At 59.9% G+C, this 25,231-nt stretch overlaps 1 protein-coding gene across 1 annotated transcript in view; it reads right to left on the minus strand.

Annotated features, from left to right (window-relative positions):
• Positions 1 to 1,974: 1,974 nt before the first annotated feature.
• Positions 1,975 to 25,231, minus strand: part of gal3st3 (galactose-3-O-sulfotransferase 3) — a 121,403-nt gene continuing 98,146 nt past the window's right edge. Inside the window, 2 exon segments of the mRNA XM_072551170.1 lie at positions 1,975 to 3,024; positions 3,026 to 3,476. Of these exon segments, the coding sequence (XP_072407271.1) occupies positions 2,311 to 3,024; positions 3,026 to 3,476 (1,165 nt within the window). The 3' untranslated portion in view covers positions 1,975 to 2,310.

Genomic DNA, 25,231 nt, shown 5'->3' on the forward strand with positions numbered 1-25,231 from the left:
TCCTCCAGCTCTCTCTCTCACATCCTCCCTTTCTCTCGCACAGCTCTGCCATTGCACCAGCTCTGCATGTTGTTGGCCCATCACTTGGAGCTGGACATTCGACTGTGGAAGGCCTCATCGAGGAGCAGGTTGGTTCTTCCTGTTGGGTCGCAGCCGTCCGGGGAGGTGGGGGAGGGAGGTGGCCGTGAGCTCTGCGGTTCGGAGGGCGCGAGGTTTGGCGGTGGGGTGATCCAAGTGGGGCACCTCATCTTCCCCCTCCGCCTGTTTGTGCCCCAGAAGTTGGAGGGAGGGAGGGGGGGTGGTGAAGGGAGGGACAGGCGGATATGGGGGGAGGGTTGGGGCAGGTTGCAACATCTCTCTCTCTCTCGTCGGTGAGGTGTGGCAAGTGAGGTTGGGGAGCGGGGGGGTCAACTCAACCAAGGGAGGCATCACCATTGGCCTGCGATCTTCCATGTAGTTTGCACCCCCCCCCCCCCAACAACACCCACTGGGGGGGGCGGGTGGGAGATGGAGGGGGTCAGCGGAGGAGGTTTCCAGGGGGTTAACCTTTTTGGGGGAGGTGGGGTGGGTCTGGGTGAGGTGCTGGTCTGAGATATACCAGGTATACCAGAGGTCACCTATCAGATAGTCCTGTCATGTAATGGGGTGGTCCAGCCCATCCCAGGATGGACCCCCTCCCCTCCTGTACCCCAACCCTCCCCCCCGAGTCCATCAGTCAGGCCTTCAACATCAGCTTGCAACTTTGCATGAAGTACCCCCCCCCCCCCCCCCAACTACTGCCCAACATCAAACTGTTCAACCCTCTGACTGATATTAAGGAGCGATCCGTTTGTAGGAGTTAACTTAATCATTGATCCATTTACTAATTACCAACTGAACAACTGACCAACTCTTTCACCCTGTTCGTTATCCAGTGAATAACTAGCGGCCGAACGGTCATTCCGAACGTTCATTCCGAACGTTCATTCCCTAACGTTCATTCCCTAACGTTTTCATTCCTAACGTTCATTCCGAACGGTCATTCCGAACGTTCATTCCTAACGTTCGTTCCTAACGTTCATTCCTAACGTTCGTTCCGAACATTCATTCCTAACGTTCATTCCTAACGTTCATTCCTGATGAAGGGCTTATGCCTGAAACGTTGCCTCTCCTGGTCCTCGGACATTTCCTGACCCACCGTGCTGTTCCAGCAACACACGCTCTACACTAACTACTGATCAGTTAATAAATCAATTAATATTTCGATTGCTAATGACCAGTCAACTTAATTACTGAGGATCAATAATGGGCTGCGTTGATGTTCGCTAGTTAATTATTAATTGATGTCAGAAGTAATTATGACTCAGTCATTAATCGTTGTTCGATCCCCAAATTAATTATTACTTGTTAATTGTCAATCAGTAACAGAATTAATTAATATTCAGTTATTCATGATCAATTGTACTGGAATTGATTAATATTCAGTAACTAATTATTGATTGATACAGGAAATAATTAATATTCAGTTATTAATTATCAATCATTCTGGAATTGATTAATATTCAGTTATTAATTATTGATCAACACTGGAAATAATTAATATTCAGTTATTCATGATCAATTGTACTGGAATTGATTAATATTCAGTAACTAATTATTGATTGATACAGGACATAATTAATATTCAGTTATTAATCATCGATTGTACTGGAATTGATTAATATCCAGTTATTAAATATTGATCAATCTTGGAATTAACTAATATTTGGCTATTAATTGTCGATCAATACGGGAATTAATTATAACTCAGTCATTATTTGCTAATCAATAATGGAATTAATTGATTTTCAGCGATTGGTTGCTGTTCGATAGCAGAAGTAAATAATACTCAGTTATTAATTTGCTGATTAACTAGGAATTGGTGGATAATCAGTTGGCAACTTCTGGTAGTCGGGTAATCAATGAATTCATCACGGGGTTAACTCACTAAATTGACTAAATTGATCGACACCTTTAAGTCACCTTCCAAACCCAGAAGGACAAGGGGCAGCAGATACATGGGAACCCCACCCCCTGCAAGTTCCCCTCCGAGCCCCTCACCATCCCGACTTGGAAATATCTCGCCGTTCCCTCAGTCTGGCTGGGTCAGAATCCTGGGACTCCCTCCCTAAGGAACAGCCCTCTAACACACCGTCTCAAGGGGCAATTAGGGGCAGGGCAATAAATACTGGGCCCAGTCGCATGAGGGAGCATTAATTCAGGGATGGAGGGATGATTTCTCAACTGAGTTGCTCCCAGATGGTTTTCTACAGGGTCGCAGAGGCCTAAGGCCTAGCTCAGGCCTTGGGCCCAGTTCTCACTGGCATGCCTGTCAGTGGTCTTCCTGAGGAGACGGTGGGAGTAGGAGACCTCGGGGGTGATGAGGCGCAGGCAGGAGGTGGCCAGGGCAGGGGGCAGGGAGAGGTTTTGGGGTAGCTCGTAGCCCAGGATACTGACGCTGCGGCTGGGCTGCCAAGGCCGCAGCTCCTTGTCTCGGATCTGGGAGGCCTGGCGGGCGGGCGGTGAGGCTTCAGGCCCGGCCTCGGGCCCGAAGCAGTCACGGGCCAACCTGCGGTTGGCCTGCCTCAGGAGGGTGAGCTCCTGGCCCAGGCACTCAGGCCCCAGGGCCCTCAGCTTGGCCCACAGGCTGGCGTTGAAGTGCCTGTAGAGCCGGGTGTCCAGCCAGTTCCAGCGACGGGCCCGCTCGGCCTGCTCCCGGCCTAGCCGGGACCGGGATGCCTCACTCCGGGCGTTCAGCCTCACGTAAGTGACGTCCTTCAGGTCCCAGGACAGCAGCCGGCGCAGGAGCACGAGGGACTCGTCGAAGTACTCGGCCACCATGACGAGGGAGAAGACAGACTCCAGGCCCAGGATGAAGGCCTGCAGGTAGGCCTCGTCACCGGGGTCACGGTTGGGGTCGCCGCCCAGGTCAAAGAGCAGGGAGTTGCGGGCGTACATGGCGTAGCGCTCCCCCGGGAGGTAGTAGGCCTCGGGCCTGCGGAGGAAGGGTGGCGATGGAGCGGCCCGGAACGTTCCGGAAGGACGCCGAGTGCTGGCCGTAGTAGGAGAAGAGGGACTCGAACATGGCGGCAGGCTCACGGACAATGGTGATGAAGGCGGCGCCGGCGGGAGCCAGGCTTCGGAGTTCGGATAGGCCCGGCCGGAGGTGGGAAGCCACAATGCCCGGGGCCCGGGTCAGAGGGTGGACGTAGCGGCGGCTGAACCTGCGCGGGTAACAGAACTGGTGGTCCCGCTCCCCGCACAGGCCCCCCGGCAGGGCCACGGTAATGCCGTGACGTTCCGCAAAGCGGAACAGGATGTTCTGCACCGTGCTGCCGGCGGTTTTGTGGGTCTTCAGGAAGACCACCGCTGTCTGCTTCGGAGCGCGGGCACCGCCCAGGGGGCAGGGGTCAGAGGGGCAAGGGGTCGGGGAGCGGGGGTCCTGGCCTGGGGGAGAACTGTCGGGGGGGCCGGGGGTGGGTGGTGGGAGTGTTAGGAGGCAGAGGGGTGAGGGGAGAGGGGAGGGGAGAGGGGTGAGGGGGGAGGTGAGGGGAGAGGTGAAGAGTGTGGGGAGAGGCAAGGGGAGAGGCGAGGGGAGAGGGTAGGGGTGAGGGAGGAGGTGAGGGGTGTGGGGAGAGGCAAGGATTGAGGGGAGAGGCGAGGAGAGAGGTGAAGGGAGAGGTGAGGAGTGTGGGGAGAGGCGAGGGGTGAGGGGAGAGGTGAGGGGAGAGGGGTGAGGGGGGAGGTGAGGGGAGAGGTGAAGAGTGTGGGGAGAGGCAAGGGGAGAGGCGAGGGGAGAGGGTAGGGGTGAGGGAGGAGGTGAGGGGTGTGGGGAGAGGCAAGGATTGAGGGGAGAGGCGAGGAGAGAGGTGAAGGGAGAGGTGAGGAGTGTGGGGAGAGGCGAGGGGTGAGGGGAGAGGTGAGGGGAGAGGGGTGAGGGGGGAGGTGAGGGGAGAGGTGAAGAGTGTGGGGAGAGGCAAGGGGAGAGGCGAGGGGAGAGGGTAGGGGTGAGGGGGGAGGTGAGGGGTGTGGGGAGAGGCAAGGATTGAGGGGAGAGGCGAGGAGAGAGGTGAGGGGAGAGGTGAGGAGTGTGGGGAGAGGCGAGGGGTGAGGGGAGAGGTGAGGAGAGAGGTGAGGGGTGAGGGGTGAGGAGAGACGTGAAGGGTGAGGGGAGAGGTGAGGGGCGAGGGGAGAGGGAAGAGGTGAAGGGGAGAGGTGAGGGGAGAGGTGAGGGGAGAGAGGTGAGGGGCGAGGGGAGAGGGAAGAGGTGAAGGGGAGAGGTGAGGGGAGAGGTGAGGGGAGAGAGGTGAGGGGCGAGGGGAGAGGGAAGAGGTGAGGGGAGAGGTGAGGGGAGAGGTGAGGGGAGAGGTGAAGGGTGAGGGGAGAGGTGAAGGGTGAGGGGTGAGGGGAGGGGTGAGGGGTGAGGTGAGGGGTGAGGGGAGAGGGGAGGGGAGAGGTGAGGGGTGAGGTGAGGGGTGAGGGGAGGGGAGAGGTGAGGGGTGAGGGGAGGGGAGAGGTGAGGGGTGAGGGGAGGAGAAAGGTGAGGGGAGGAGAGAGGGGAGGGGAGAGGTCAGGGGAGAGGACAGGGGAGAGGTGAGGGGGTGTGGTGAGGGGAGGGGGTGAGCGGTGAGGGGAGAGGCGAGGGGTGAGGGGAGGGGGTGAGGGGTGAGGGGAGAGGAGAGGGGAGGGGTGAGGGGAGAGGAGAGGGGAGGGGTGAGGGGTGAGGGGAGGAGAGAGGGGTGATGGGAGAGGGGAGGGGAGAGGGGTGAGGGGAGATGTGAGGGGTGAGGGGAGGAGAGAGGGGTGAGGGGAGAGGTGAGGGGTGAGGGGAGAGGTGAGGGGTGAGGGGAGAGGAGAGGGGAGGGGTGAGGGGAGAGGTGAGGGGAACGGTGAGGGGTGAGGGGAGGAGAGAGGGGGTGAGGGGAGAGGTGAGGGGTGAGGGGAGAGGTGAGGGGTGAGGGGAGAGGAGAGGGGAGGGGTGAGGGGAGAGGTGAGGGGAGGGGTGAGGGGTGAGGGGAGGAGAGAGGGGTGATGGGAGAGGGGAGGGGAGAGGGGAGGAGAGAGGGGTGAGGGGAGAGGTGAGGGGTGAGGGGAGAGGAGAGGGGAGGGGTGAGGGGAGAGGTGAGGGGTGAGGGGAGAGGAGAGGGGTGGGGTGAGGGGAGAGGTGAGGGGAGGGGTGAGGGGTGAGGGGAGGAGAGAGGGGTGATGGGAGAGGGGAGGGGAGAGGGGTGAGGGGAGAGGTGAGGGGTGAGGGGAGGATAGAGGGGTGAGGGGAGAGGTGAGGGGTGAGGGGAGAGGTGAGGGGTGAGGTGAGGGGTGAGGGGAGGAGAGAGGGAGGGAGGCAGGGGTGGGATGGGGTGAGGGATGGAGGGAGTGAAGGAGAGATGGGGGGAGAGGGAGAGAGAGAGAGAGTGGGGGATGGGGAAGGAGAGGGAGTAAAGAAGAGAGGAATGGTCAGTCAGAATGAGAAATAAACACCATCACCTCAGGAATGGGGGACAGGCAGTGACTGCACAGCAAGATCCCAACCAAACCCAACTAGTAACACAAGCAACAGGTGACAGCAAATCCGGATCATGGAGCACATCCCAATCCGGGATACCAGGGAAAACCGCATCAACCACAGGCAGAATACTCCCAGCAAATGGTCACACCCGAATAACATCCGAGTGTGGGACACGGAGACCGGGGACTGTGTGTACGGTAACTCCGAGTGTGGGACACGGGGACTGTGTGTACGGTAACTCCGAGTGTGGGACACGGGGACTGTGTGTACGGTAACTCCGAGTGTGGGACATGGGGACTGTGTGTACGGTAACTCCGAGTGTGCGACACGGGGACTGTGTGTACGGTAACTCCGAGTGTGGGACACGGGGACTGTGTGTACGGTAACTCCGAGTGTGGGACACGGGGACTGTGTGTACGGTAACTCCGAGTGTGGGACACGGGGACTGTGTGTACGGTAACTCCGAGTGTGGGACACGGAGACCGGGGACTGTGTGTACGGTAACTCCGAGTGTGGGACACGGGGACTGTGTGTACGGTAACTCCGAGTGTGGGACATGGGGACTGTGTGTACGGTAACTCCGAGTGTGGGACACGGGGACCGGGGACTGTGTGTACGGTAACTCCGAGTGTGGGACACGGGGACTGTGTGTACGGTAACTCCGAGTGTGGGACACGGGGACTGTGTGTACGGTAACTCTGAGTGTGGGACACGGGGACCGGGGACTGTGTGTACGGAAACTCCGAGTGTGGGACACGGGGACTGTGTGTACGGTAACTCCGAGTGTGGGACACGGGGACTGTGTGTACGGTAACTCCGAGTGTGGGACACGGGGACTGTGTGTACGGTAACTCCGAGTGTGGGACACGGGGACTGTGTGTACGGTAACTCCGAGTGTGGGACACGGGGACTGTGTGTACGGTAACTCCGAGTGTGGGACACGGGGACTGTGTGTACGGTAACTCCGAGTGTGGGACACGGGGGACTGTGTGTACGGTAACTCCGAGTGTGGGACACGGGGACTGTGTGTACGGTAACTCCGAGTGAGGGACACGGGGACTGTGTGTACGGTAACTCCGAGTGTGGGACACGGGGACTGTGTGTACGGTAACTCCGAGTGTGGGACACGGGGACTGTGTGTACGGTAACTCCGAGTGTGGGACACGGGGACCGGGGACTACACGGGGGACCCGGGGACTGTGTGTACGGTAACTCCGAGTGTGGGACACGGGGGACTGTGTGTACGGTAACTCCGAGTGTGGGACACGGGGACCGGGGACTGTGTGTACGGTAACTCCGAGTGTGGAACACGGGGACTGTGTGTACGGTAACCCGTGTGGACACGGGACTGTGTACGGTAACTCCGAGTGTGGGACACGGGGACTGTGTGTACGGTAACTCCGAGTGTGGGACACGGGGACTGTGTGTACGGTAACTCCGAGTGTGGGACACGGGGACTGTGTGTACAGTAACTCCGAGTGTGGACACGGAGACCGGGGACTGTGTGTACGGTAACTACGAGTGTGGGACACGGGGACAGTGTGTACGGTAACTCCGAGTGTGGGACACGGGGACTGTGTGTACGGTAACTCCGAGTGTGGGACACGGGGACCGGGGACTGTGTGTACGGTAACTCCGAGTGTGGGACACGGGGACTGTGTGTACGGTAACTCGAGTGTGGGACACGGGGACTGTGTGTACGGTAACTCCGAGTGTGGGACACGGGACTGTGTGTACGGTAACTCCGAGTGTGGGACACGGGGACTGTGTGTACGGTAACTCCGAGTGTGGGACACGGGGACTGTGTGTACGGTAACTCGAGTGTGGGACACGGGGACTGTGTGTACGGTAACTCCGAGTGAGGGACACGGGGACTGTGTGTACGGTAACTCCGAGTGTGGAACACGGGGACTGTGTGTACGGTAACTCCGAGTGTGGGACACGGGGACTGTGTGTACGGTAACTCCGAGTGTGGGACACGAGGACCGGGGACTGTGTGTACGGTAACTCCGAGTGTGGGACACGGGGACTGTGTGTACGGTAACTCCGAGTGTGGGACACGGGGACCGGGGACTGTGTGTACGGTAACTCCGAGTGTGGGACACGGGGACTGTGTGTACGGTAACTCCGAGTGTGGGACACGGGGACTGTGTGTACGGTAACTCCGAGTGTGGGACACGGGGACTGTGTGTACGGTAACTCCGAGTGTGGGACACGGGGACTGTGTGTACGGTAACTCGAGTGTGGGACACGGGGACTGTGTGTACGGTAACTCCGAGTGTGGGACACGGGACTGTGTGTACGGTAACTCCGAGTGTGGGACACGGAGACCGGGGACTGTGTGTACGGTACCTCCGAGTGTGGGACACGGGGACAGTGTGTACGGTAACTCCGAGTGTGGGACACGGAGACTATGTGTACGGTAACTCCGAGTGTGGGACACGGGGACCGGGGACTGTGTGTACGGTAACTCCGAGTGTGGGACACGGGGACAGGGGACTGTGTGTACGGTAACTCGAGGTGAGGGACACGGGGACTGTGTGTACGGTAACTCCGAGTGTGGGACACGGAGACCGGGACTGTGTGTACGGTAACTCCGAGTGTGGGACACGGGGACTGTGTGTACGGTAACTCGAGTGTGGGACACGGGGACTGTGTGTACGGTAACTCCGAGTGTGGGACACGGGGACCGGGGACTGTGTGTACGGTAACTCCGAGTGTGGGACACGGGGACTGTGTGTACGGTAACTCCGAGTGTGGGACACGGGGACCGGGGACTGTGTGTACGGTAACTCGAGTGTGGGACACGGGGACTGTGTGTACGGTACTCCGAGTGTGGGACACGGGGACAGTGTGTACGGTAACTCCGAGTGTGGGACACGGGGACTGTGTGTACGGTAACTCCGAGTGTGGACACGGGACTGTGTGTACGGTAACTCCGAGTGTGGGACACGGGGACTGTGTGTACGGTAACTCCGAGTGTGGGACACGGGGACAGGGGACTGTGTGTACGGTAACTCCGAGTGAGGGACACGGGGACTGTGTGTACGGTAACTCCGAGTGTGGGACACGGAGACCGGGGACTGTGTGTACGGTAACTCCGAGTGTGGGACACGGGGACTGTGTGTACGGTAACTCGAGTGTGGGACACGGGGACTGTGTGTACGGTAACTCCGAGTGTGGGACACGGGGACTGTGTGTACGGTAACTCCGAGTGTGGGACACGGGGACTGTGTGTACGGTAACTCCGAGTGTGGGACACGGGGACCGGGGACTGTGTGTACGGTAACTCCGAGTGTGGGACCACGGGGGACTGTGTGTACGGTAACTCCGAGTGTGGGACACGGGGACAGTGTGTACGGTACTCCGAGTGTGGGACACGGGACTGTGTGTACGGTAACTCCGAGTGTGGGACACGGGGACTGTGTGTACGGTAACTCCGAGTGTGGGACACGGGGACTGTGTGTACGGTAACTCCGAGTGTGGGACACGGAGACCGGGGACTGTGTGTACGGTAACTCCGAGTGTGGGACACGGGGACTGTGTGTACGGTAACTCCGAGTGTGGGACACGGGGACTGTGTGTACGGTAACTCCGAGTGTGGGACACGGGGACTGTGTGTACGGTAACTCCGAGTGTGGGACACGGGGACTGTGTGTGCGGTAACTCCGAGTGTGGGACACGGGGACACGGGGACTGTGTGTACGGTAACTCCGAGTGTGGGACACGGAGACCGGGGACTGTGTGTACGGTAACTCCGAGTGTGGGACACGGAGACTGTGTGTACGGTAACTCCGAGTGTGGGACACGGGGACTGTGTGTACGGTAACTCCGAGTGTAGGACACGGGGACTGTGTGTACGATAACTCCGAGTGTGGGACACGGGGACTGTGTGTACGGTAACTCCGAGTGTGGGACACGGGGACCGGGGACTGTGTGTACGGTAACTCCGAGTGTGGGACACGGGGACTGTGTGTACGGTAACTCCGAGTGTGGGACACGGGGACTGTGTGTACGGAAACTCCGAGTGTGGGACACGGGGATCGGGGACTGTGTGTACGGTAACTCCGAGTGTGGGACACGGGGACTGTGTGTACGGTAACTCCGAGTGTGGGACACGGAGACCGGGGACTGTGTGTACGGTAACTCCGAGTGTGGGACACGGGGACAGTGTGTACGGTAACTCCGAGTGTGGGACACGGGGACCGGGGACTGTGTGTACGGTAACTCCGAGTGAGGGACACGGGGACTGTGTGTACGGTAACTCCGAGTGTGGGACACGGGGACCGGGGACTGTGTGTACGGTAACTCCGAGTGTGGGACACGGGGGACTGTGTGTACGGTAAATCCGAGTGTGGGACACGGGGACCGGGGACAGTGTGTACGGTAACTCCGAGTGTGGGACACGGGGACCGGGGACTGTGTGTACGGTAACTCCAAGTGTGGGACACGGGGACCGGGGACTGTGTGTACGGTAACTCCGAGTGTGGGACACGGGGACCGGGGACTGTGTGTACGGTAACTCCGAGTGTGGGACACGGGGACAGTGTGTACGGTAACTCCGAGTGTGGGACACGGGGACTGTGTGTACAGTAACTCCGAGTGTGGGACACGGGGACACGGGGACTGTGTGTACGGTAACTCCGAGTGTGGGACACGGGGACAGGGGACTGTGTGTACGGTAACTCCGAGTGTGGGACACGGGGACAGTGTGTACGGTAACTCCGAGTTTGGGACACGGGGACTGTGTGTACGGTAACTCCGAGTGTGGGACACAGGGACTGTGTGTACGGTAACTCCGAGTGTGGGACACGGGGACCGGGGACTGTGTGTACGGTAACTCCGAGTGTGGGACACGGGGACTGTGTGTACGGTAACTCCGAGTGTGGGACACAGGGACTGTGTGTACGGTAACTCCGAGTGTGGGACACGGGGACTGTGTGTACGGTAACTCCGAGTGTGGGACACGGGGACTGTGTGTACGGTAACTCCGAGTGTGGGACACAGGGACTGTGTGTACGGTAACTCCGAGTGTGGGACACGGGGACTGTGTGTACGGTAACTCCGAGTGTGGGACACGGGGACCGGGGACTGTGTGTACGGTAACTCCGAGTGTGGGACACGGGGACTGTGTGTACGATAACTCCGAGTGTGGGACACAGGGACTGTGTGTACGGTAACTCCGAGTGTGGGACACGGGGACTGTGTGTACGGTAACTCCGAGTGTGGGACACGGGGACTGTGTGTACGGTAACTCCGAGTGTGGGACACGGGGACTGTGTGTACGGTAACTCCGAGTGTGGGACACGGGGACTGTGTGTACGGTAACTCCGAGTGTGGGACACGGGGACCGGGGACTGTGTGTACGGTAACTCCGAGTGTGGGACACGGGGACTGTGTGTACGGTAACTCCGAGTGTGGGACACAGGGACTGTGTGTACGGTAACTCCGAGTGTGGGACACGGGGACCGGGGACTGTGTGTACGGTAACTCCGAGTGTGGGACACGGGGACCGGGGACTGTGTGTACGGTAACTCCGAGTGTGGGACACGGGGACCGGGGACTGTGTGTACGGTAACTCCGAGTGTGGGACACGGGGAGACGGGGACTGTGTGCACGGTAACTCCGAGTGTGGGACACGGGGACCGGGGACTGTGTGTACGGTAACTCCGAGTGTGGGACACGGGGACCGGGGACTGTGTGTACGGTAACTCCGAGTGTGGGACACGGGGACCGGGGACTGTGTGTACGGTAACTCCGAGTGTGGGACACGGGGACCGGGGACTGTGTGCACGGTAACTCCGAGTGTGGGACACGGGGACCGGGGACTGTGTGTACGGTAACTCCGAGTGTGGGACACGGGGACCGGGGACTGTGTGTACGGTAACTCCGAGTGTGGGACACGGGGACTGTGTGTACGGTAACTCCGAGTGTGGGACACGGGGACCGGGGACTGTGTGTACGGTAACTCCGAGTGTGGGACACGGGGACTGTGTGTACGGTAACTCCGAGTGTGGGACACGGGGACTGTGTGTACGGTAACTCCGAGTGTGGGACACGGGGACTGTGTGTACGGTAACTCCGAGTGTGGGACACGGGGACAGTGTGTACGGTAACTCCGAGTGTGGGACACGGGGACTGTGTGTACGGTAACTCCGAGTGTGGGACACGGGGATAATGTGTATGGTAACTCCGAGTGTGGGACACGGGGACCGGGGACTGTGTGTACGGTAACTCAGAGTGTGGGACACGGGGACTGTGTGTACGGTAACTCCGAGTGTGGGACACGGGGACTGTGTGTACGGTAACTCCGAGTGTGGGACACGGGGACTGTGTGTACGGTAACTCCGAGTGTGGGACACTGGGACCGGGGACTGTGTGTACGGTAACTCCGAGTGTGGGACACGGGGACTGGGGACAGTGTGTACGGTAACTCCGAGTGTGGGACACGGGGACCGGGGACTGTGTGTACGGTAACTCCGAGTGTGGGACACGGGGACTGTGTGTACGGTAACTCCGAGTGTGGGACACGGGGACTGTGTGTACGGTAACTCCGAGTGTGGGACACGGGGACTGTGTGTACGGTAACTCCGAGTGTGGGACACGGGGACAGGGGACTGTGTGTACGGTAACTCCGAGTGTGGGACACGGGGACCGGGGACTGTGTGTACGGTAACTCCGAGTGTGGGACACGGGGACCGGGGACTGTGTGTACGGTAACTCCGAGTGTGGGACACGGGGACTGTGTGTACGGTAACTCCGAGTGTGGGACACGGGGACAGGGGACTGTGTGTACGGTAACTCCGAGTGTGGGACACGGGGACCGGGGACAGTGTGTACGGTAACTCCGAGTGTGGGACACGGGGACCGGGGACTGTGTGTACGGTAACTCCGAGTGTGGGACACGGGGACTGTGTGTACGGTAACTCCGAGTGTGGGACACGGGGACTGTGTGTACGGTAACTCCGAGTGTGGGACACGGGGACTGTGTGTACGGTAACTCCGAGTGTGGGACACGGGGACTGTGTGTACGGTAACTCCGAGTGTGGGACACGGGGACTGTGTGTACGGTAACTCCGAGTGAGGGACACGGGGACTGTGTGCACGGTAACTCCGAGTGTGGGACACGGGGACTGTGTGTACGGTAACTCCGAGTGTGGGACACGGAGACCGGGGACTGTGTGTACGGTAACTCCGAGTGTGGGACACGGGGACTGTGTGTACGGTAACTCCGAGTGTGGGACACGGGGACTGTGTGTACGGTAACTCCGAGTGTGGGACACGGGGATCGGGGACTGTGTGTACGGTAACTCCGAGTGTGGGACACGGGGACTGTGTGTACGGTAACTCCGAGTGTGGGACACGGGGACTGTGTGTACGGTAACTCTGAGTGTGGGACACGGAGACTGGGGACTGTGTGTACGGTAACTCCGAGTGTGGGACACGGGGACAGTGTGTACGGTAACTCCGAGTGTGGGACACGGAGACTGTGTGTACGGTAACTCCGAGTGAGGGAAACGGGGACTGTGTGTACGGTAACTCCGAGTGTGGGACACGGGGACCGGGGACTGTGTGTACGGTAACTCCGAGTGTGGGACACGGGGACTGTGTGTACGGTAAATCCGAGTGTGGGACACGGGGACCGGGGACTGTGTGTACGGTAACTCCGAGTGTGGGACACGGGGACCGGGGACTGTGTGTACGGTAACTCCGAGTGTGGGACACGGGGACCGGGGACTGTGTGTACGGTAACTCCGAGTGTGGGACACGGGGACCGGGGACTGTGTGTACGGTAACTCCGAGTGTGGGACACGGGGACCGGGGACTGTGTGTACGGTAACTCCGAGTGTGGGACACGGGGACAGTATGTACGGTAACTCCGAGTGTGGGACACGGGGACTGTGTGTACGGTAACTCCGAGTGTGGGACACGGGGACACGGGGACTGTGTGTACGGTAACTCCGAGTGTGGGACACGGGGACAGGGGACTGTGTGTACGGTAACTCCGAGTGTGGGACACGGGGACAGTGTGTACGGCAACTCCGAGTTTGGGACACGGGGACTGTGTGTACGGTAACTCCGAGTGTGGGACACAGGGACTGTGTGTACGGTAACTCCGAGTGTGGGACACGGGGACTGTGTGTACGGTAACTCCGAGTGTGGGACACGGGGACAGTGTGTACGGTAACTCCGAGTGTGGGACACGGGGACTGTGTGTACGGTAACTCCGAGTGTGGGACACGGGGATAGTATGTACGGTAACTCCGAGTGTGGGACACGGGGACCGGGGACTGTGTGTACGGTAACTCCGAGTGTGGGACACGGGGACAGTGTGTATGGTAACTCCGAGTGTGGGACACGGGGACTGTGTGTACGGTAACTCCGAGTGTGGGACACGGGGACTGTGTGTACGGTAACTCCGAGTGTGGGACACGGGGACCGGGGACAGTGTGTACGGTAACTCCGAGTGTGGGACACGGGGACCGGGGACTGTGTGTACGGTAACTCCGAGTGTGGGACACGGGGACTGTGTGTACGGTAACTCCGAGTGTGGGACACGGGGACTGTGTGTACGGTAACTCCGAGTGTGGGACACGGGGACTGTGTGTACGGTAACTCCGAGTGTGGGACACGGGGACAGGGGACTGTGTGTACGGTAACTCCGAGTGTGGGACACGGGGACCGGGGACTGTGTGTACGGTAACTCCGAGTGTGGGACACGGGGACCGGGGACTGTGTGTACGGTAACTCCGAGTGTGGGACACGGGGACTGTGTGTACGGTAACTCCGAGTGTGGGACACGGGGACTGTGTGTACGGTAACTCCGAGTGTGGGACACGGGGACCGGGGACTGTGTGTACGGTAACTCCGAGTGTGGGACACGGGGACCGGGGACAGTGTGTACGGTAACTCCGAGTGTGGGACACGGGGACTGTGTGTACGGTAACTCCGAGTGTGGGACACGGGGACAGGGGACTGTGTGTACGGTAACTCCGAGTGTGGGACACGGGGACTGTGTGTACGGTAACTCCGAGTGTGGGACACGGGGACTGTGTGTACGGTAACTCAGAGTGTGGGACACGGGGACTGTGTGTACGGTAACTCAGAGTGTGGGACACGGGGACTGTGTGTACGGTAACTCCGAGTGTGGGACACGGGGACCGGGGACTGTGTGTACGGTAACTCCAGGTGTGGGACACGGGGACTGTGTGTACGGTAACTCCGAGTGTGGGACACGGGGACCGGGGACAGTGTGTACGGTAACTCCGAGTGTGGGACACGGGGACAGTGTGTACGGTAACTCCGAGTGTGGGACACGGGGACCGGGGACTGTGTGTACGGTAACTCCGAGTGTGGGACACGGGGACTGTGTGTACGGTAACTCCGAGTGTGGGACACGGGGACCGGGGACAGTGTGTACGGTAACTCCGAGTGTGGGACACGGGGACAGTGTGTACGGTAACTCCGAGTGTGGGACACGGGGACCGGGGACTGTGTGTACGGTAACTCCGAGTGTGGGACACGGGGACTGTGTGTACGGTAACTCCGAGTGTGGGACACGGGGACTGTGTGTACGGTAACTCCGAGTGTGGGACACGGGGACTGTGTGTACGGTAACTCCGAGTGTGGGACACGGGGACTGTGTGTACGGTATCTCCGAGTGTGGGACACGGAGACTGTGTGTACGGTAACTATGAGTGTGGGACACGGGGACTGTGTGTACGGTAACTCCGAGTGTGGGACACGGAGACTGTGTGTACGGTAACTCCGAGTGTGGGACACGGGGACTGTGTGTACGGTAACTCCGAGTGTGGGACACGGAGACCGGGGACTGTGTGTACGGTAACTCCGAGTGTGGGACACAGGGACTGTGTGTACGGTAACTCCGAGTGTGGGACACGGGGACTGTGTGTACGGTAACTCCGAGTGTGGGACACGGGGACCGGGGACTGTGTGTACGGTAACTCCGAGTGTGGGACACGGGGACTGTGTGTACGGTAACTCCGAGTGTGGGACACGGGGACCGGGGACTGTGTGTACGGTAACTCCGAGTGTGGAACACGGGGACTGTGTGTACGGTAACTCCGAGTGTGGGACACGGGGACTGTGTGTACGGTAACTCCGAGTGTGGGACACGGGGACTGTGTGTACGGTAACTCCGAGTGTGGGACACGGGGACTGTGTGTACGGTAACTCCGAGTGTGGGACACGGGGACTGTGTGTACAGTAACTCCGAGTGTGGGACACGGAGACCGGGGACTGTGTGTACGGTAACTACGAGTGTGGGACACGGGGACAGTGTGTACGGTAACTCCGAGTGTGGGACACGGGGACTGTGTGTACGGTAACTCCGAGTGTGGGACACGGGGACCGGGGACTGTGTGTACGGTAACTCCGAGTGTGGGACACGGGGACTGTGTGTACGGTAACTCCGAGTGTGGGACACGGGGACTGTGTGTACGGTAACTCCGAGTGTGGGACACGGGGACTGTGTGTACGGTAACTCCGAGTGTGGGACACGGGGACTGTGTGTACGGTAACTCCGAGTGTGGGACACGGGGACTGTGTGTACGGTAACTCCGAGTGTGGGACACGGGGACTGTGTGTACGGTAACTCCGAGTGAGGGACACGGGGACTGTGTGTACGGTAACTCCGAGTGTGGAACACGGGGACTGTGTGTACGGTAACTCCGAGTGTGGGACACGGGGACTGTGTGTACGGTAACTCCGAGTGTGGGACACGAGGACCGGGGACTGTGTGTACGGTAACTCCGAGTGTGGGACACGGGGACTGTGTGTACGGTAACTCCGAGTGTGGGACACGGGGACCGGGGACTGTGTGTACGGTAACTCCGAGTGTGGGACACGGGGACTGTGTGTACGGTAACTCCGAGTGTGGGACACGGGGACTGTGTGTACGGTAACTCCGAGTGTGGGACACGGGGACTGTGTGTACGGTAACTCCGAGTGTGGGACACGGGGACTGTGTGTACGGTAACTCCGAGTGTGGGACACGGGGACTGTGTGTACGGTAACTCCGAGTGTGGGACACGGGGACTGTGTGTACGGTAACTCCGAGTGTGGGACACGGAGACCGGGGACTGTGTGTACGGTACCTCCGAGTGTGGGACACGGGGACAGTGTGTACGGTAACTCCGAGTGTGGGACACGGAGACTATGTGTACGGTAACTCCGAGTGTGGGACACGGGGACCGGGGACTGTGTGTACGGTAACTCCGAGTGTGGGACACGGGGACAGGGGACTGTGTGTACGGTAACTCCGAGTGAGGGACACGGGGACTGTGTGTACGGTAACTCCGAGTGTGGGACACGGAGACCGGGGACTGTGTGTACGGTAACTCCGAGTGTGGGACACGGGGACTGTGTGTACGGTAACTCCGAGTGTGGGACACGGGGACTGTGTGTACGGTAACTCCGAGTGTGGGACACGGGGACCGGGGACTGTGTGTACGGTAACTCCGAGTGTGGGACACGGGGACTGTGTGTACGGTAACTCCGAGTGTGGGACACGGGGACCGGGGACTGTGTGTACGGTAACTCCGAGTGTGGGACACGGGGACTGTGTGTACGGTAACTCCGAGTGTGGGACACGGGGACAGTGTGTACGGTAACTCCGAGTGTGGGACACGGGGACTGTGTGTACGGTAACTCCGAGTGTGGGACACGGGGACTGTGTGTACGGTAACTCCGAGTGTGGGACACGGGGACTGTGTGTACGGTAACTCCGAGTGTGGGACACGGGGACAGGGGACTGTGTGTACGGTAACTCCGAGTGAGGGACACGGGGACTGTGTGTACGGTAACTCCGAGTGTGGGACACGGAGACCGGGGACTGTGTGTACGGTAACTCCGAGTGTGGGACACGGGGACTGTGTGTACGGTAACTCCGAGTGTGGGACACGGGGACTGTGTGTACGGTAACTCCGAGTGTGGGACACGGGGACTGTGTGTACGGTAACTCCGAGTGTGGGACACGGGGACTGTGTGTACGGTAACTCCGAGTGTGGGACACGGGGACCGGGGACTGTGTGTACGGTAACTCCGAGTGTGGGACACGGGGACTGTGTGTACGGTAACTCCGAGTGTGGGACACGGGGACAGTGTGTACGGTAACTCCGAGTGTGGGACACGGGGACTGTGTGTACGGTAACTCCGAGTGTGGGACACGGGGACTGTGTGTACGGTAACTCCGAGTGTGGGACACGGGGACTGTGTGTACGGTAACTCCGAGTGTGGGACACGGAGACCGGGGACTGTGTGTACGGTAACTCCGAGTGTGGGACACGGGGACTGTGTGTACGGTAACTCCGAGTGTGGGACACGGGGACTGTGTGTACGGTAACTCCGAGTGTGGGACACGGGGACTGTGTGTACGGTAACTCCGAGTGTGGGACACGGGGACTGTGTGTGCGGTAACTCCGAGTGTGGGACACGGGGACACGGGGACTGTGTGTACGGTAACTCCGAGTGTGGGACACGGAGACCGGGGACTGTGTGTACGGTAACTCCGAGTGTGGGACACGGAGACTGTGTGTACGGTAACTCCGAGTGTGGGACACGGGGACTGTGTGTACGGTAACTCCGAGTGTAGGACACGGGGACTGTGTGTACGATAACTCCGAGTGTGGGACACGGGGACTGTGTGTACGGTAACTCCGAGTGTGGGACACGGGGACTGTGTGTACGGTAACTCCGAGTGTGGGACACAGGGACTGTGTGTACGGTAACTCCGAGTGTGGGACACGGGGACTGTGTGTACGGTAACTCCGAGTGTGGGACACGGGGACCGGGGACTGTGTGTACGGTAACTCCGAGTGTGGGACACGGGGACTGTGTGTACGATAACTCCGAGTGTGGGACACAGGGACTGTGTGTACGGTAACTCCGAGTGTGGGACACGGGGACTGTGTGTACGGTAACTCCGAGTGTGGGACACGGGGACTGTGTGTACGGTAACTCCGAGTGTGGGACACGGGGACTGTGTGTACGGTAACTCCGAGTGTGGGACACGGGGACTGTGTGTACGGTAACTCCGAGTGTGGGACACGGGGACCGGGGACTGTGTGTACGGTAACTCCGAGTGTGGGACACGGGGACTGTGTGTACGGTAACTCCGAGTGTGGGACACAGGGACTGTGTGTACGGTAACTCCGAGTGTGGGACACGGGGACCGGGGACTGTGTGTACGGTAACTCCGAGTGTGGGACACGGGGACCGGGGACTGTGTGTACGGTAACTCCGAGTGTGGGACACGGGGACCGGGGACTGTGTGTACGGTAACTCCGAGTGTGGGACACGGGGAGACGGGGACTGTGTGCACGGTAACTCCGAGTGTGGGACACGGGGACCGGGGACTGTGTGTACGGTAACTCCGAGTGTGGGACACGGGGACCGGGGACTGTGTGTACGGTAACTCCGAGTGTGGGACACGGGGACCGGGGACTGTGTGTACGGTAACTCCGAGTGTGGGACACGGGGACCGGGGACTGTGTGCACGGTAACTCCGAGTGTGGGACACGGGGACCGGGGACTGTGTGTACGGTAACTCCGAGTGTGGGACACGGGGACCGGGGACTGTGTGTACGGTAACTCCGAGTGTGGGACACGGGGACTGTGTGTACGGTAACTCCGAGTGTGGGACACGGGGACCGGGGACTGTGTGTACGGTAACTCCGAGTGTGGGACACGGGGACTGTGTGTACGGTAACTCCGAGTGTGGGACACGGGGACTGTGTGTACGGTAACTCCGAGTGTGGGACACGGGGACTGTGTGTACGGTAACTCCGAGTGTGGGACACGGGGACAGTGTGTACGGTAACTCCGAGTGTGGGACACGGGGACTGTGTGTACGGTAACTCCGAGTGTGGGACACGGGGATAATGTGTATGGTAACTCCGAGTGTGGGACACGGGGACCGGGGACTGTGTGTACGGTAACTCAGAGTGTGGGACACGGGGACTGTGTGTACGGTAACTCCGAGTGTGGGACACGGGGACTGTGTGTACGGTAACTCCGAGTGTGGGACACGGGGACTGTGTGTACGGTAACTCCGAGTGTGGGACACTGGGACCGGGGACTGTGTGTACGGTAACTCCGAGTGTGGGACACGGGGACTGGGGACAGTGTGTACGGTAACTCCGAGTGTGGGACACGGGGACCGGGGACTGTGTGTACGGTAACTCCGAGTGTGGGACACGGGGACTGTGTGTACGGTAACTCCGAGTGTGGGACACGGGGACTGTGTGTACGGTAACTCCGAGTGTGGGACACGGGGACTGTGTGTACGGTAACTCCGAGTGTGGGACACGGGGACAGGGGACTGTGTGTACGGTAACTCCGAGTGTGGGACACGGGGACCGGGGACTGTGTGTACGGTAACTCCGAGTGTGGGACACGGGGACCGGGGACTGTGTGTACGGTAACTCCGAGTGTGGGACACGGGGACTGTGTGTACGGTAACTCCGAGTGTGGGACACGGGGACAGGGGACTGTGTGTACGGTAACTCCGAGTGTGGGACACGGGGACCGGGGACAGTGTGTACGGTAACTCCGAGTGTGGGACACGGGGACCGGGGACTGTGTGTACGGTAACTCCGAGTGTGGGACACGGGGACTGTGTGTACGGTAACTCCGAGTGTGGGACACGGGGACTGTGTGTACGGTAACTCCGAGTGTGGGACACGGGGACTGTGTGTACGGTAACTCCGAGTGTGGGACACGGGGACTGTGTGTACGGTAACTCCGAGTGTGGGACACGGGGACTGTGTGTACGGTAACTCCGAGTGAGGGACACGGGGACTGTGTGCACGGTAACTCCGAGTGTGGGACACGGGGACTGTGTGTACGGTAACTCCGAGTGTGGGACACGGAGACCGGGGACTGTGTGTACGGTAACTCCGAGTGTGGGACACGGGGACTGTGTGTACGGTAACTCCGAGTGTGGGACACGGGGACTGTGTGTACGGTAACTCCGAGTGTGGGACACGGGGATCGGGGACTGTGTGTACGGTAACTCCGAGTGTGGGACACGGGGACTGTGTGTACGGTAACTCCGAGTGTGGGACACGGGGACTGTGTGTACGGTAACTCTGAGTGTGGGACACGGAGACTGGGGACTGTGTGTACGGTAACTCCGAGTGTGGGACACGGGGACAGTGTGTACGGTAACTCCGAGTGTGGGACACGGAGACTGTGTGTACGGTAACTCCGAGTGAGGGAAACGGGGACTGTGTGTACGGTAACTCCGAGTGTGGGACACGGGGACCGGGGACTGTGTGTACGGTAACTCCGAGTGTGGGACACGGGGACTGTGTGTACGGTAAATCCGAGTGTGGGACACGGGGACCGGGGACTGTGTGTACGGTAACTCCGAGTGTGGGACACGGGGACCGGGGACTGTGTGTACGGTAACTCCGAGTGTGGGACACGGGGACCGGGGACTGTGTGTACGGTAACTCCGAGTGTGGGACACGGGGACCGGGGACTGTGTGTACGGTAACTCCGAGTGTGGGACACGGGGACCGGGGACTGTGTGTACGGTAACTCCGAGTGTGGGACACGGGGACAGTATGTACGGTAACTCCGAGTGTGGGACACGGGGACTGTGTGTACGGTAACTCCGAGTGTGGGACACGGGGACACGGGGACTGTGTGTACGGTAACTCCGAGTGTGGGACACGGGGACAGGGGACTGTGTGTACGGTAACTCCGAGTGTGGGACACGGGGACAGTGTGTACGGCAACTCCGAGTTTGGGACACGGGGACTGTGTGTACGGTAACTCCGAGTGTGGGACACAGGGACTGTGTGTACGGTAACTCCGAGTGTGGGACACGGGGACTGTGTGTACGGTAACTCCGAGTGTGGGACACGGGGACAGTGTGTACGGTAACTCCGAGTGTGGGACACGGGGACTGTGTGTACGGTAACTCCGAGTGTGGGACACGGGGATAGTATGTACGGTAACTCCGAGTGTGGGACACGGGGACCGGGGACTGTGTGTACGGTAACTCCGAGTGTGGGACACGGGGACAGTGTGTATGGTAACTCCGAGTGTGGGACACGGGGACTGTGTGTACGGTAACTCCGAGTGTGGGACACGGGGACTGTGTGTACGGTAACTCCGAGTGTGGGACACGGGGACCGGGGACAGTGTGTACGGTAACTCCGAGTGTGGGACACGGGGACCGGGGACTGTGTGTACGGTAACTCCGAGTGTGGGACACGGGGACTGTGTGTACGGTAACTCCGAGTGTGGGACACGGGGACTGTGTGTACGGTAACTCCGAGTGTGGGACACGGGGACTGTGTGTACGGTAACTCCGAGTGTGGGACACGGGGACAGGGGACTGTGTGTACGGTAACTCCGAGTGTGGGACACGGGGACCGGGGACTGTGTGTACGGTAACTCCGAGTGTGGGACACGGGGACCGGGGACTGTGTGTACGGTAACTCCGAGTGTGGGACACGGGGACTGTGTGTACGGTAACTCCGAGTGTGGGACACGGGGACTGTGTGTACGGTAACTCCGAGTGTGGGACACGGGGACCGGGGACTGTGTGTACGGTAACTCCGAGTGTGGGACACGGGGACCGGGGACAGTGTGTACGGTAACTCCGAGTGTGGGACACGGGGACTGTGTGTACGGTAACTCCGAGTGTGGGACACGGGGACAGGGGACTGTGTGTACGGTAACTCCGAGTGTGGGACACGGGGACTGTGTGTACGGTAACTCCGAGTGTGGGACACGGGGACTGTGTGTACGGTAACTCAGAGTGTGGGACACGGGGACTGTGTGTACGGTAACTCAGAGTGTGGGACACGGGGACTGTGTGTACGGTAACTCCGAGTGTGGGACACGGGGACCGGGGACTGTGTGTACGGTAACTCCAGGTGTGGGACACGGGGACTGTGTGTACGGTAACTCCGAGTGTGGGACACGGGGACCGGGGACAGTGTGTACGGTAACTCCGAGTGTGGGACACGGGGACAGTGTGTACGGTAACTCCGAGTGTGGGACACGGGGACCGGGGACTGTGTGTACGGTAACTCCGAGTGTGGGACACGGGGACTGTGTGTACGGTAACTCCGAGTGTGGGACACGGGGACCGGGGACAGTGTGTACGGTAACTCCGAGTGTGGGACACGGGGACAGTGTGTACGGTAACTCCGAGTGTGGGACACGGGGACCGGGGACTGTGTGTACGGTAACTCCGAGTGTGGGACACGGGGACTGTGTGTACGGTAACTCCGAGTGTGGGACACGGGGACTGTGTGTACGGTAACTCCGAGTGTGGGACACGGGGACTGTGTGTACGGTAACTCCGAGTGTGGGACACGGGGACTGTGTGTACGGTATCTCCGAGTGTGGGACACGGAGACTGTGTGTACGGTAACTATGAGTGTGGGACACGGGGACTGTGTGTACGGTAACTCCGAGTGTGGGACACGGAGACTGTGTGTACGGTAACTCCGAGTGTGGGACACGGGGACTGTGTGTACGGTAACTCCGAGTGTGGGACACGGAGACCGGGGACTGTGTGTACGGTAACTCCGAGTGTGGGACACAGGGACTGTGTGTACGGTAACTCCGAGTGTGGGACACGGGGACTGTGTGTACGGTAACTCCGAGTGTGGGACACGGGGACTGTGTGTACGGTAACTCCGAGTGTGGGACACGGAGACTGTGTGTACGGTAACTCCGAGTGTGGGACACGGGGACTGTGTGTACGGTAACTCCGAGTGTGGGACACGGAGACTGTGTGTACGGTAACTCCGAGTGTGGGACACGGGGACAGGGGACTGTGTGTACGATAACTCCGGGTGTGGGACACGGGGACTGTGTGTACCGTAACTCGGAGTGTGGGACACGGGGACTGTGTGTACGGTAACTCCGAGTGTGGGACACGGGGACTGTGTGTATGGTAACTCCGAGTGTGGGACACGGGGACCGGGGACCGTGTGTACGGTAACTCCGAGTGTGGGACACGGGGACTGTGTGTACGGTAACTCCGAGTGTGGGACACGGGGACCGGGGACAGTGTGTACGGTAACTCCGAGTGTGGGACACGGGGACTGTGTGTACGGTAACTCCGAGTGTGGGACACGGGGACCGGGGACAGTGTGTACGGTAACTCCGAGTGTGGGACACGGGGACTGTGTGTACGGTAACTCCGAGTGTGGGACACGGGGACTGTGTGTACGGTAACTCCGAGTGTGGGACACGGGGACAGGGGACTGTGTGTACGGTAACTCCAGGTGTGGGACACTGGGACTGTGTGTACGGTAACTCCGAGTGTGGGACACGGGGACTGTGTGTACGGTAACTCCGGGTGTGGGACACGGGGACTGTGTGTACGGTAACTCCGAGTGTGGGACACGGAGACAGTGTGTACGCTAACTCCGAGTGTGGGACACGGGGACAGGGGACTGTGTGTACGGTAACTCCGGGTGTGGGACACGGAGACCGGGGACTGTGTGTACGGTAACTCCGAGTGTGGGACACGGAGACCGGGGACTGTGTGTACGGTAACTCCGAGTGTGGGACACGGGGACTGTGTACGGTAACTCCGAGTGTGGGACACGGAGACCGGGGACTGTGTGTACGGTAACTCCGAGTGTGGGACACGGGGACTGTGTACGGTAACTCCGAGTGTGGGACACGGGGACCGGGGACTGTGTGTACGGTAACTCCGAGTGTGGGACACGGGGACTGTGTGTACGGTAACTCCGAGTGTGGGACACGGGGACTGTGTGTACGGTAACTCTGAGTGTGGGACACGGGGACTGTATACGGAAACTCCGAGTGTGGTACACGGGGACTGTGTGTACGGTAACTCCGAGTGTGGGACACGGAGACTGTGTGTACGGTAACTCCGAGTGTGGGACACAGGGACTGTGTGTACGGTAACTCCGAGTGTGGGACACGGAGACCGGGGACTGTGTGTACGGTAACTCCGAGTGTGGGACACGGAGACCGGGGACTGTGTGTACGGTAACTCCGAGTGTGGGACACGGAGACCGGGGACTGTGTGTACGGTCACTCCGAGTGTGGGACACGGGGACTGTGTGTACGGTAACTCCGAGTGTGGGACACGGGGACTGTGTGTACGGTAACTCCGAGTGTGGGACACAGAGACTGTGTGTACGGTAACTCCGAGTGTGGGACACGGGGACTGTGTGTATGGTAACTCCGAGTGTGGGTCACGGGGACAGTGTGTACGGTAACTCCGAGTGTGGGACACGGGGACCGGGGACTGTGTGTACGGTAACTCCGAGTGTGGGACACGGGGACTGTGTGTACGGTAACTCCGAGTGTGGGACACGGGGACTGTGTGTACGGTAACTCCGAGTGTGGGACACGGGTACCGGGGACTGTGTGTACGGTAACTCCGAGTGTGGGACACGGGGACTGTGTGTACGGTAACTCCGAGTGTGGGACACGGAGACTGTGTGTCCGGTAACTCCGAGTGTGGGACACGGGGACTGTGTGTACGGTAATTCCGAGTGTGGGACACGGGGACAGTGTGTACGGTAACTCCGAGTGTGGGACACGGGGACTGTGTGTACGGTAACTCCGAGTGTGGGACACGGGGACCGGGGACCGTGTGTACGGTAACTCCGAGTGTGGGACACGGGGACTGTGTGTACGGTAACTCCGAGTGTGGGACACGGGGACCGGGGACAG

The sequence above is a fragment of the Chiloscyllium punctatum genome, chromosome 31 (assembly GCF_047496795.1).
Source record: "Chiloscyllium punctatum isolate Juve2018m chromosome 31, sChiPun1.3, whole genome shotgun sequence".
Taxonomy (NCBI): domain Eukaryota; kingdom Metazoa; phylum Chordata; class Chondrichthyes; order Orectolobiformes; family Hemiscylliidae; genus Chiloscyllium; species Chiloscyllium punctatum.